The 13,192-nt window shown below is 37.2% G+C and overlaps 1 protein-coding gene and 1 long non-coding RNA gene across 2 annotated transcripts in view; one reads left to right on the forward strand and one right to left on the reverse strand.

Moving 5' to 3' along the window:
• The window catches only part of IFT57 (intraflagellar transport 57), a 52,837-nt gene extending 40,974 nt beyond the window's left edge, over positions 1 to 11,863 (forward strand). The window contains exons 7-11 of the mRNA XM_077771800.1: positions 6,486 to 6,557; positions 7,375 to 7,506; positions 8,862 to 8,924; positions 10,592 to 10,658; positions 11,665 to 11,863. Of these exons, the coding sequence (XP_077627926.1) occupies positions 6,486 to 6,557; positions 7,375 to 7,506; positions 8,862 to 8,924; positions 10,592 to 10,658; positions 11,665 to 11,843 (513 nt within the window). The 3' untranslated portion in view covers positions 11,844 to 11,863. The remainder of the gene's footprint in view (positions 1 to 6,485; positions 6,558 to 7,374; positions 7,507 to 8,861; positions 8,925 to 10,591; positions 10,659 to 11,664) is intronic.
• Positions 1 to 13,192, reverse strand: part of LOC144238065 (uncharacterized) — a 91,404-nt gene that overhangs the window by 3,611 nt on the left and 74,601 nt on the right. The gene's annotated exons all lie outside the window — the stretch shown is intronic.

Raw genomic sequence — 13,192 nt, forward strand, 5'->3', positions numbered from 1 at the left:
CTTGAATGTTAATGCTGAAGCTACTATTGAACATAAAAAGATCTTGGACCAGATATGACTATTGGGGAACCACTCCTCTATCCGAGGGAAATAGAAAAAGGTTTCTAAGTAGCCAAAATAGAAATCACATAAAACTATGTATTTATTTATAGGAGAGTCTGATAAATCTTTCTTTGGAACTTACATATAGTATGTTTCAGAGATTATCCTAACAAGGTTGGTTAAATAGACTGTTCATCCATAGCAGATTAGAAGCAGGAAATCTCCTGTAGCATATATGCTTTAGCAAAACAACCAAGCTAAGAAACATTTATTTTTATGTGCAAACTTGGATTGAAAGTTGTCAGTTTCTTGTGTTCCTTATTGAAATTGGGTGACAAAGCAAGGAAATGAAAGAAGTAGCTCAGTGTAATGGAAAATCTGTAAGTGAGAGAAAGGACATTTGGTTTCCTATTCATTTTGTAATTGACATGGTAAAAATCATACAATATCAATTTGTTATCCAATCTGTGAAATGGAGGTACAGGATTTCTTCCCCAGAGTGATCTCGAAAATCCAGAGAAAATGAATTCAGAGTTGAAACAGAGGCCTAATGAGAAAAATGCGGTGAGGCATCTTAAATGGAGGGAGCCCAAAGTGTCTGTGCATATGCAAAAACCCATAAAAACCCTCGTAACTATTTTTATATTTACTAGAACAAAAGTGAAAAACAGAACATTAAATTAAGATTCCATTGGTAATTATTCATAACAGAACTGAGGAAGAACCAGTGGGAACAGAGGGAAAAAGGAGGGTGGGTAGATGGCAGAAGTAACGTTTTTGTGATGGAGAGCAGAGCGAATCAGAATACATCAGAGCCCTGGGGCCCTGCTCCTGCTGGGGCGGGGGTGGGGGGGAGCGGTTGGAAGCCACTAGAGCCTGGGATGTGAGCCTCAGCTGTGCTGGGGCGTGGACTTCTCCACAACCCAGGAAAAGACATCAAGGTGCCTTCCTCAGCTTTTTAGTATCAAGAGTCCTTTGGCACTCTGCCTCTCCACACACAGAGAAGCTCAAATTTGGGGAAAAAACTGAGTTTGGCATTTCACAAGTTGTAAATTAGTGAAATGCATTTGCCATCCCTAGCTGGTGGTTCGTTCGGTTCTCTCTCAGCAGCCATTTCAGAGAGGAGCTTTACGCATGGAGTTGGAGACCCAAAGAAACAAAGTGTCTGTGTGTATGGGAAGGAAATCATTCAGGCGCTGTCTGTTGAAGTAAAACCCAGAGATCTATATAGTCTTGTCAGTCACCTTAGCGGCTGCAACTAGATCTCCTACATTTTGATTTTATGGTATCCTGTGACTCGCCATCTGCAAGGATGTCATCGTAATTCTCCAGGTTTTGAAAGGGGAGATGCATAATTTGGCATGAAAGAATTTGGAGTGGGGAGGAGGTTATAGTTCTGTCTACCTCACAAGTGAGAAGAGGAGAAGTGTTCGAGATTTTATATGAAGGGATTTTAAAAAATAGAAAGTCTAAAGAAATGATATACTGCAGCATTATTAGTCTTCTCATTTTCTCAGAGAGGGGAAATGTGCTGGATTAGTGAAAACTCAGCTTCAATAGAGAAGAGGAACGAACTTAATGAACACACTTAGAGCGCTTCGGAACAGGTGACCAGTAAATTCCAGCAGCTCATGTGGTCCCACTTGATATGTAACAAAAAGAAATACTGGTTTACCTTAGATACTCTTCTGTAGTTCATTTCATCACAAATAAAAACAGTATATAGTGATGAAATTTGAAGTGGGGTTTTTGAGCACATGGCTAAGAAAGAATTCTTGAGACGTTTTTGTTGCAAAAGTGATTTCATTATAGCACAGGAACGGGACCCATGGGCAGAAAGAGCTGCAGCAAGATTGTGAGGAGTGACTGATTATATATTTTTAAGTTTGTGGAGGGAGGGGGATAAAGATAACAAGTAGTTTTCTAAGGAATCTCTATATGCTGAAAGCAGGGTCTTACAGGACCCTAGAGATGCAGCTATTGTCAAGATAAGGCTGCTTTTAGTTTTAATGAAATGTAAACACTAAGGCATTAAGGCAGCCATAAACTCCATGAGGAATGTTACACGCTGCCTGTCTCTGGTTTCTGTCAGTGAGCTGCATGCTGTAAGGAGATTTAATTTAAACTACATTTTTCTCACCTTTGTTTCCCTCATCATATGGTATGTGGAAAATGCACTGGTTTGGGAGGGCTTTCCATTTTCCAGACATGAAACTTTAGAAAGGTTGTTTAACTTACCTGATTCTTGGGTTTCCTCCTATACAAATGTATATATAGTCAGTATCAGAAACAAGCTCAGATGACAGTGGTTTACAGTAATAATAATACATTTACCGTCACTCAAGATGCACGTCTACACACGTGTGGCTCAGCTGTGGTTCTACTGCTGCGTTCTGTGTTTGTTATTCCCAGACCTAAGCCGAAAGTATAACCCCTCTGTGGGACATGTCTATTATCATGGTTGAAAGAAAGGGTAAGAGAGCTGATGGATGCTCTTATAGCATCTGCACAGTCCTGGCATAGGCCACATCCACCACTGTTACACTGGCTGAAGAATCAAATGGCCAAGGCCAGCATCACTGGAGCAGGGAGGTATACTCCTCCCACAACCAGCTAACAGATCACAGAACCCTCTTACAGGGAAGCGTAGAATTGAACAAGAAGGGATGAGACGTCTACATAGCACTCCAAACCTGCGTGAGTCTCAAATAAGAAAAGGCACAGACAAGTGCACTGTGACCTAATGGATTCGCTACCAATCTAAGAATTGCTGTCATTGCTGAACGGTTTCCTTGGGGATCAAATCCCTATATACCATTAAAACCCATCAGGTCTTCATTCTTACCACAAGCCTTTGTAAACTTAACCATCACAGTTGTGGTTTTTAAAAGCTACATATTTTGTCTTTTTATAATCATGATTTTAAAATGTTATAAGTATAATCACTTATATTTTCTGCTATATTAAACTCCTTTCAAGAACTACTTGGGTATCCAGGAGGTTTTTACTTTATTTTTCCCTGATGATTAAAAATTGTCTTGTAGGAAATTGGGAAAATTTTGGAAGGATAAAGAAGAAATCATAAACATCAGTATTCAGATTCCTGGCTTAACACACACACACAAATACACAAATACTACTTTTTACTAAATTGGACACCTAATAGTATATTCTTTGGGGAATGTTTTTCCACTTCACTGTATGTTGTTAGCATGTACTTTTGCTGAGTAAATTTTTTTGAAAACATGAACTTAGCATTTTGGTATACGATACATATATGATATGAAGCCCAACAATATATCAAACACTCATGAATCCACTACTCAGCTTGAGAACGAGACTGTTATAACGCCTTTGAAGTCACCTGCGTGCTACTATGCTACTGCCCTTTCCCTCCTACGTGTCCTCATGTAACTAGGGTCGTCAAACTTGTGTCTTGTGTATTGTCATTAGCTGCTGCTGCTGCTGCTTGCTCTTCTTCTGCCTCTTCCTTTTTTAAGTATTTTCACATATGTCTATATCTCCACACAGTGTATCATTGAGCTTTGCTTCGTGTTGAGCTTTATAAAAATGGTATCATATGGTATGAGTTTTAGTTTACAAAAATTACAAAATTAGTTTAAAATGACTTCTGTCAAATATATAGAAAGTTAAATATTTAGAGAGCTGTTTTACAAAGAACTTCTATATTCATCTTTGTGTGTATCCCCAGTTATTTCCTTGAGCATAATTTCTAGAGGTGAAATTGCTGGGTTAAAAGGTTGGAACACTTTTAAGGCTTTTTTTTATAACTGTACATCAGGAAATGTGTCCATCTAGATTTTAATAAAACAGACATTCAGATTTGTGTGGCAGATAATACAAATCATTACTAGCTTCCCACTTTAAAAGGCAGTAAGAATACACAAATGCCCCAGTGGCTTACATATTAAAAAGTCCAAAAGTAAATTCCTAAGCATTTCTGACTCCCTAAAACCGACTCTGTTCTTGTCACACTGTGCTATTACTATTCTCTTAGTTCCTAAGGCTGGAAAGCTTAAAGACACGTTCTGTCTACTACCCCACACCCACTTCAGCCACCGCACACTTGCCCTGAGACCTCAGGTCCTGCTAGCTCTGTCTCTACGATGTCCCATGAATTCATCCCTCCCCTTTCCTTCTAACAGGCCCTGTTTTACCGCAAACCCTGCTAACCTGTCGTGGGGACCATTACATGGCCTCTTCCCTGGCTGCCTGCCTTCCTTCAGCCTCTTGCCTGTCTAATCAGTCCTTCCCTCTGTAATTTCTTCTCAAAACACAAACCTCTCTTTAAAACTAAAACCAGAAATCTTTAACAACTCTCCACTGTCCACATGATAGAATCCACACTCCTCAGTTGAAGCCCTCCATCTAACTTAACCTCCTCTCCAGCTTTGCTTCCTCATGATTCATCCTCCCCACCGCACCCCAAGAACTTTGTGTTTTATATTCTAGCCAGCCTGGGTTACTTGTTCCCTATTTATTTTCCTGTGTTTTCTTGTCCTTGTTACTCCCTCAACCTAAAATACCCTTCCTCTCCCACTCCTTTCCCGCCATTTGAAATGCTACTCATTCATGCTTCAGGGTTCCACTGAAATGCCAGCTCCTCTATGGAGTTTAACATAAATGTAAGCCATCGTAGTTCTCCGTTGATGAGCAAGGCATGTTTGCTTCTCTCAAAATACTTTGTCAGAACAGGAAAAAAAATATAGTTTTTACATTTTCTGGGTAAAAAAAGAATACTGAGTAGAAAAAGCAAAATATAAACTATATGAAACACATTAATTGCTATAAAGTTATATATGTAAAGCATGTATAGGTAGATATGTGTTTTTTAGCCATATATATATGTATCTACCAAGACTGAAGGAATACTTAAACTTGGTGTTTATTAAGTTTATGAATTTTTTTTTTTTTGGAATCAGGCAGGAGGAGTGCCTTTTTAGAAAAAATTACTAATATAATCACTTCTTAGGTTCATTTTCTTTCATAAGGATTCTTGTTTGGGCTTAAACAGGTTTCCATTTTGAGGCTTAGCCATATTTGGTCCAGTGCAGCAGGCCAGCCAGTGCCTCCCCTCCCTGTTCAACCCACTGTTGACTGGCCGAGTTGGAGAGGTCTGTTTCCTAGCCAAATCTGAGTAGTCATAGTCACGGGTGATGAACAGTCCCCTCAACTGTAAAATGAAAACGTTGCACCAGATGACTGTTAAATGGATGAGTAGATGATCTTTAAGGTCCTTTCCGGCTCTCACATTCTGAGATACATTTCGCTCATGAGATAGAAAAGTGCTCCAGGACAAAGGAGTGCTGATTTGTTCTCTGCTCTAGCACCCTCACTGGTGTCAAGTAGCCAGTTGCTCCTTTTTATTAACTCAGCTGCCAAAATGTGTTGTGTGGGAATGAGTGCATCATTGGCTTCTGATCCAGGAGCACCACTACCTGTGGGGCCTGGGCTGTGTTTCCTTCTGTCACTGGGACTCTTTGTGCTTATCTGTGACATGGTGAAGGTGACACTAGATTCTCTTTGAGGTTTTCTAATATTTTGTAATTGTGTAATAGGTATGTGTGAAGTATCTAAAGATTTTTTTTACCCTACAGTCACTAGCCCATGTTTGAAAGTTAAGAAATCAGTAGAATAGGGCAATTCACAATATATTTTTCTCTTCACAAAATAGGGTAGAGAGCAAGGTGGGGCATCAGGGTATGCAAACAGGTATGTGTAATTGAGGAATATCCTGGTTCCATCATTTCAACCTATACCATAATATTATTTTTTTTTCTCACCATGGGTGTTTCTCTAGTCTTAAAATTATTACCTTTAGTAATGTAAACCAAAAATTTGGAAAATATCTTGTAAGAAATTAAAATACTGGCATAGATTTCAAATGTGCACACTAATTTGGATCAGCCTAGTACTACTCTGATCTATCTCAAAATATATGAATTCTAATAATCATTATAGATTTCCTTTTTTTAAGAAAGAAAAGTCTTCCTGAAGAGGGCCCCCGCTTAATTTTCAGGGGACAAACTAATACTTGATATATGATACTTGGTTCCAGAGTTACCTCTGGCAATTGTTACTATTTAAACAAGTATTTCTTTTCTAGTAATTAGATTTTCTTTTCCATTTTGATGGGTAGTCATAAATATTAACCACCAGCAGTGCAGGAATAATTTATATTCAAATTGTCAGACATCACTCTGTGAACACATAAAATAATTTACATTTATTTAGAGCCTTTTATCCTAAAGTGCTCTACTCATACTTCTTTATAATCTGATTGAAAGTTATATATAGGACTCTGCTACCTGAAATAGGGCAACAACTAAAGTAATTAAAATAAAGGATATGACTACAAAAAAACTAGAGGAAAAAAGGAAATATATATTTTGCTTGTTCTTTCTCTGCTTTTGTGCCCATAGGATTGGAGGATTCATGTTGACCAAATGCACCAACATAAAAGTGGAATTGAATCTGCTCTAAAGGAGACCAAGGTATGTGAATTACTTCAGGTGAATCAATGTACATTTAATCATCTGTTGAATACTTACTAAAGGAGAACATGAAAGAAAAAAAAAAGACACAATCCTTGCCTTAGAGGAGCTTACAGATTACCATATTACATTTCAACAGCCCTACAACTTAAACTAACTAAAGAAAGAAAGGTAACTTTATGTAAAAGAGGTAAAATATATATCTACTATATTACATATTAGAGATATATCTAACACACACATACACACACATATATGGTACATATATAAAGCATTTCATCATTCTTTGCTCTCTGAATCCCAAGGGATAACAGAATACCAGGCCAGCAATGCTTAGAACCCCCAACTTCCCTAGATTTATGGCTGCTCTGGCCAGAAATAAGGACTTTTTGGAGGATGCCACAAAGAAGCAAAGTTGGAATGAGAAGTTATATAGCTAGAGCTATAAATTTAATCACCTACCTCCAACTGGAACATTCTAGTCATCTTTGAACCGTGCTATAAAAAAGTCATGTGATTCCATCACCCACTTTGTGAACTATAAAGCAGATTTCACTCACATATGATTTAGATACACGTAAGGACTAATGAATTGACTAACACTACCATGTGCCTTTTTATTTTAACATTCTGCCATGTGTGACTAAAATATTTCTCATTACAGACTTCTTTTGCTATTGAAAATTCCAAACTATCTTTTTCACAAGTGGTTGAGAATTTGTGGGATGGATTGAAGGAGACTTCGCCTGTCTCATACTGTTTTTGAAAAATATATTTGTGATTTTTTGTATCTACTAAAATCCTATGGAATTTCTAGGGATTTTTGGATAAACTTCATAATGAAATTAGTAGGACCTTGGAAAAGATTGGCAGCCGAGAAAAGTACATCAACAATCAACTTGAGCATCTGGTTCAAGAATATCGTGCAGCTCAAGCCCAGCTGAGTGAGGTAACTTAGGAAGGATAGATACTCAGGAATTTATTTCAGTTGGTGACCCTGATTCCCAAACTTGATGCAGCACTTTTCATTTGAGAATCGTGAAATGCTTTTCACAAATAGCAACACATGGATTCTCTGCCTACTTTAGGAGGCCACGTGAGGCAATAGAATTTGTCATCTCCATGTTACGTGAAAAAGAAACTATCTCCTGGAAGTCTTTAAATGTGTTTCTTCATTTGATTTAAATAAATGAAGGCACGTATTGTTGGGGAACATTGCTTAGAACAGGAACAGAGTGTCAGGACACCTGGTTTTGTTTCTAAGTCTACTGTTAATTTACCATATGAGTAGGAGGAAGGAGAATAGTATGCATTTACATGTGTCAGAGGGAAAAGACATCCTTGCCTTAATGGCTTACAGCCACATAATAAGGAATATGAAAGCAAGACACGTTCAAAGACAAGCAGTTTAATTAATTTAATGAGCAAATTTTTTAAGCCTTTCAAGGTTTTAGAATTTCCACCAAAAAAATAAAATAAAACCTTCAGCCTTTGAAAGCAGCAGTTCTTGGTACCCCAGTAGGGATCTAAAGGCTTTCCTTGGGAGTTATGCCCCTCTTTTCTGTTGTTGAAGGGGACTACTAAGAATACTTGCAAATGTCAGTTGAAGACATTTTTTTCTTTCAGCAAACAAGGATAGAAAAGGAGAAAAAAATGGAAATAAACTTGAGATACTTCTGTACTTTCAGAAGTTCTCAAAGGCCAAACAGAAAATAATCTTCACTTTTTTTAATGTTATTTAACAAATGATTCCCTCATATATACATCTACTCATGGATGTTTTTACTTTCAAAATGCTGTAAAAGTCTCTGATTAAAACCACTGTGTTATCTGTCAAGCATTGATATTAAATAATTGTTAGATTAGCTCCCAAGAACATATTCCATACTGTCATACCATTTGTTAATCCTTATTAATTGCTCATCCTGATGCTCTATTATGATTGATTTTTTAGAACTGGTTTTCTCTGCATAGCATGCAAATTAGATCGACCAAGAGCTGCTCTCCTAAACTGTTTAGAAATAGCTGCGGACAGTTTTTATTGTGCACCATGCCCATGTGAGTTACACAGTCAGTATATGAAGGTTAAGGTCGTTCATCATTTTATAGTGCTTTAGTTTAAATACACGGTGCCTATTAGGGACATAAAATAGCTACAGTTAAATGTCACTTTCATAAATGTATTCACAAATGGGAGGGGGTGTCATAAAATGATATGCAGAAATTGAAAACACAAAGAGGTCGTATTTAAGTAATCTGCTTCTGTTTTGAATTTGTCATTAAACAAAATGTTTTCTTCCTTAGGCAAGGGAGCGATACCAGCAGGGTAATGGCGGAGTAACGGAGAGGACCAGGCTCCTGTCTGAGGTACACACTGTGCCCTTGCCCTTTTCCCACCGTCAGCCGAGCCCTGGCTGTTCAGAGCCATCAGTGGTTCAATACTGCTACAACCGTGTGTTGTTTATTTCAGTAACTGCTTCCTGTGGTCTTAAGTCCTTTTTTTAGGAGAAAAATCCCTAGTTTTCTTATCAGTGAATCAATGATGTATTTATGTACTGCTTGTTTCCATAAAATGCCTGAAGTTGTTTTGTTCGCTTCAACATAAAACCTGCTGATAATATTAGCATAATTATAACCCTCCTTAATCTTTTTAAAAATATAAGAATTATAATATATAGAAGACTAGGTAAAGCATCGGCTTAAATGGCTTATACTAAGTTTTAATGTTAGTCTGCAAGATAGATTTGTTTTTAGTGATTGCTCCTGATGTGTGTGACCCTGAATATTTCTCTGCCCACATACTAGATGTGGCTTGTAACCTTTTCCTTTTAGGAACTTGTGAAGTATTTGCATATATTGTTGTATTTATTTTCATTATCTTGCAAGAGAGTAAGATCTAATATATATTCCAATTTTTTTACTGAAGAGCTGGGAGGGAAAAAAATCTTACGATCAATAGACAATGTACAGGATTATCTTTGGTTACAGTTCAGTGTAATTGTCATGGACTTTTTCTGTATAATAGAATTAAGCTCCTTCTATAGAGATTATTTGAGGGATAAATAGTTATTTTAAAATACTAAAAATATAACTTTAGAAATATTTAGACTCTAGTCCTGTGGTGCTTCTAGGCAAATAAAACGTTATGTAGAAGTAAAGTGCTCACTTAACGTTAGGTAAATTAACACTTGAAGGGAGTCGTGGGAACCATTTAGTTCTTTTGCAGGAGGTAGTTATCCCCAGTTGTAACATTGCAGGTGCCTAAAAAAAATTAATTTGCTTTACTTGGATGAGCACTTTATTCCCAAGGAAGTTTTTACTCACCAGTATGATAAAAATAAAGCCTGCTAAGTTACAATAATTATGGTTTAGTTCTAGTCATTTAAAAGTTTTTCGATTTTTTTAAAGATAATGTGCTAGAACAGAATTTTGCTAATAGCGGTTATAGTAGTATAATTTTGAGTATGACGTAGAGTACAGATAAGAGCCAAATGACAGCACGATGTGCCTCTTGGAGTTCTTGGTTTGGATAGAGCGGTTAGAATATTTTTATATGCAGCCATATGGTATAAACATTATTTTTAGTGTCCTAAAGAGGAAAAAGTGGCATCTTCTCTTATAAAACTATAATATTAAGATACCTAGTAAATCTCAAAAATCCAAAATCTTCTCAGGATGCGTTTACTATTTTAATTAGTAACTGGTTACTAATGACTGGCATGGAGGATGCAAGGAGATAACGGCAAGCTTTATGTGTGCCCGATGCCTAAAACAACTGAGACCATTTGCATTGTCACATGACATCCTGAGAAAGTCATTTGGTGAAGTTTATGTTAGGAGCACTCTCAGAAGATGAAAAGCCTAGTGTGTCTGCATACTTTATCTTATTATTCTAATCATGTCCAGAACAGTCCTAAGATCTTTATATCCCTTTACAGATGTATTATATCTAAATGTTCTTAACACCCCCTTCAGTAATTTTGGAGAGTTTATTAAAATTCAGAAGCCTCGAAAACTTCTTTTTTCAATTAAAGGTTACAGAAGAACTAGAAAAGGTAAAGCAAGAAATGGAAGAAAAAGGCAGCAGCATGACTGACGGCGGTGAGTGCACTCTCCGAAGGGGAAGAGGAGCAAGGGGAGAATATGTCTTCAAGTAATCTGTTTAGCAACATAGTGTTAGTAAATAGGGAGTCTGCTTTTTAAAGTGATTTTGAGGACAGGTAAGTATGTGGTGCAGAGATGGTGTCTGAGAATCAGTGGACTGTTCTCCTTACAAATCAGCTGAGAAGAGTGCTCATTTTTAAAAATTCTCATTCAAGATTTTTTTAATTTAAACTGCATTTATTTAGAGATAGAGTGAGAAATATTTAAATATATACTTTGTTATTCCAGATTTTAGAAAATAATATTTTCTGTTTTCATCAAATGAGCTTCATTATTCCATTTGATGTGCAAAAGAGCACTAAGTGTGTGCCCACATGGCAGAGTGGCAGGGATGGGACGACCTTTGCTTTTCTTCCCCCCACCCCCCCCAACAGTAGACCTGACTGGGCAAGGGTCAAATAGAGAAGAATAAATAATCCTCTAGTAATCATGCTCCACCGTGAGCTGGTGACTTTGACATGGCCCTGGGTGATTGCCTAAGGCCCTTCTGTGCTCTAGAAAGATTTTCTGGAGCCCTAATGGTATTTACTGAGGGATCCTTCAGAAGGGGATGTATGAAGATTTTGCTACGTTTGAATAACTCTTTCTCTGTATCTCACAGGTAATTGTTCCTTTCTTTTTTCTCCCATTTTATCTGCTTTCCTTCAAATATTCTATGCCATAAAAATATTAAAAGACATCCTCAAATACCCTTTTAACAACTCTTCCCCTAGAAAGGAAAGGAAATTCAGCCTCAGTACCTCAAATGCTGCATCATTTCCCATCCTAAAAATCTCAGGTGTTTAAAATACCACCGCAAAACTGTGTGAATGTCAGTACATTGTTGGCTGTGTTTTTAACCCCATATTTGGCTTAAGATAAAGTGAAGAAAATGTCATACAATTCTGTAATACACTGATATTCTAAATATACATTTTTATTGCATGTTATTTTCATTCTATAGCTCCCTTGGTGAAGATTAAACAGAGTTTAACGAAGCTGAAGCAAGAAACTGTTCAGATGGACATCAGAATTGGTGTTGTGGAACACATATTACTCCAATCAAAACTGAAAGAGAAGTCCAACATGACTAGGGACATGCATGCGACAATCATTCCAGAATCTGCAATAGGCTCTTATTAAAACATACTGTTTTTCATGCTTCTGATTAGTTGTTTTTTATATCAAAGTATATTTCACTTTGCATAGATTTTCAAAACACAGTTATACCTCTTAAAGCATGCTCAGTGGGTATTTTTTTACATATATACACATACCTATTGTATCATGGTGATTATGGATGCTTAAAGCATTTAAACTGAATATAGTATCTAATAAAGTGATTAAAGATTCTCACTATGAAAGAAGCTTTCGCTAATCGTTACATATGTTAAAGCCCCCGCCTGGTGGCATGTTTTTCTTACTGTTCCTTGTGTAAGCCAGTGTCCATGACCCATGCCTTCTGTAGGGTGGCTGCTGCCGTCACCACATGGACCTCTGACACGAGCCCGGCAGCTTCAGTCTAGTCCACCTCTGCAGTGACCACAAGTGCTTCTGCGCCCAGCAGCAGCTACTGACGCTGGGGGTTCTTGCTACGAACCCAGACTACCCTTGCCTCAGCTTTATGGTTACCTAAAATTATACTTCTTTTAAAAAGCATATGAAAAAACTTCAGTGTATTAGTAACATTTGAAGTTTACCATCACGAGTATTTCATGACTGAGATGACTTTATATCTTCTCTGATCTAAGGCCACCAAATAAACAAACATTTCAGTCACGTTTGACTCTGTACTGACAAAAAGGTATATTCATGTTTCAGTTCTAGTTTTTTCTGCAGTATCGGCTGTACTAAAGAATCATTTTATAGCAGAATAGGAGACAGCAAGACATGAAGATCAGCCTCCCAGTGTCGGTGATTTTTCCTTACACGTCTTACCAAGGAACATTCTAGTCTGGGACTGCTAAATTGCTAAAATAAGCAATATTAGCATGACCAGACTTAACATCTGGGGGAAACTGGTGAGGAGAGCACAAAACAGAAGATAGCTTGCATTTATGTTTTAAATGGAAGAAAAGAAAATCCAGTGGTGAATTTTAAGAAGAATACTATATTTGTATAGGACAATAAAAATAAAATCCCTTTCTCAGTTTTTATCCTAATATTTTGTCCCCCCAATTTTTTGTCTTAGTCTTTGCTTTGTAGATAACACACACACGCAAATCTTTTTCTTTCCTTCATACTCTTCTGGAGTTTAAGTTTAGATGAAAGAAAATGAGTATGTATAAACTATTCTATGACTCAAGAGGGTGATAATACAATGGCAAATAAGTCATTTCTTTTAGTTTGGGATAATGAGCAGTTTGAAAAACTCCAAAATTTTCCTTCCCTTATTTTATGGTTAGTGGGTGGGGCCTAGAAGAAAGAGGGAAACCCAAATTTTGGTCCCACAAGCTAACACTGAGTCCTTTGGAACTTATTTGCATAGGTAT

This window comes from Crocuta crocuta, unplaced genomic scaffold (genome assembly GCF_008692635.1).
Source record: "Crocuta crocuta isolate KB4526 unplaced genomic scaffold, BGI_CrCroc_1.0 scaffold56, whole genome shotgun sequence".
NCBI lineage: Eukaryota > Metazoa > Chordata > Mammalia > Carnivora > Hyaenidae > Crocuta > Crocuta crocuta.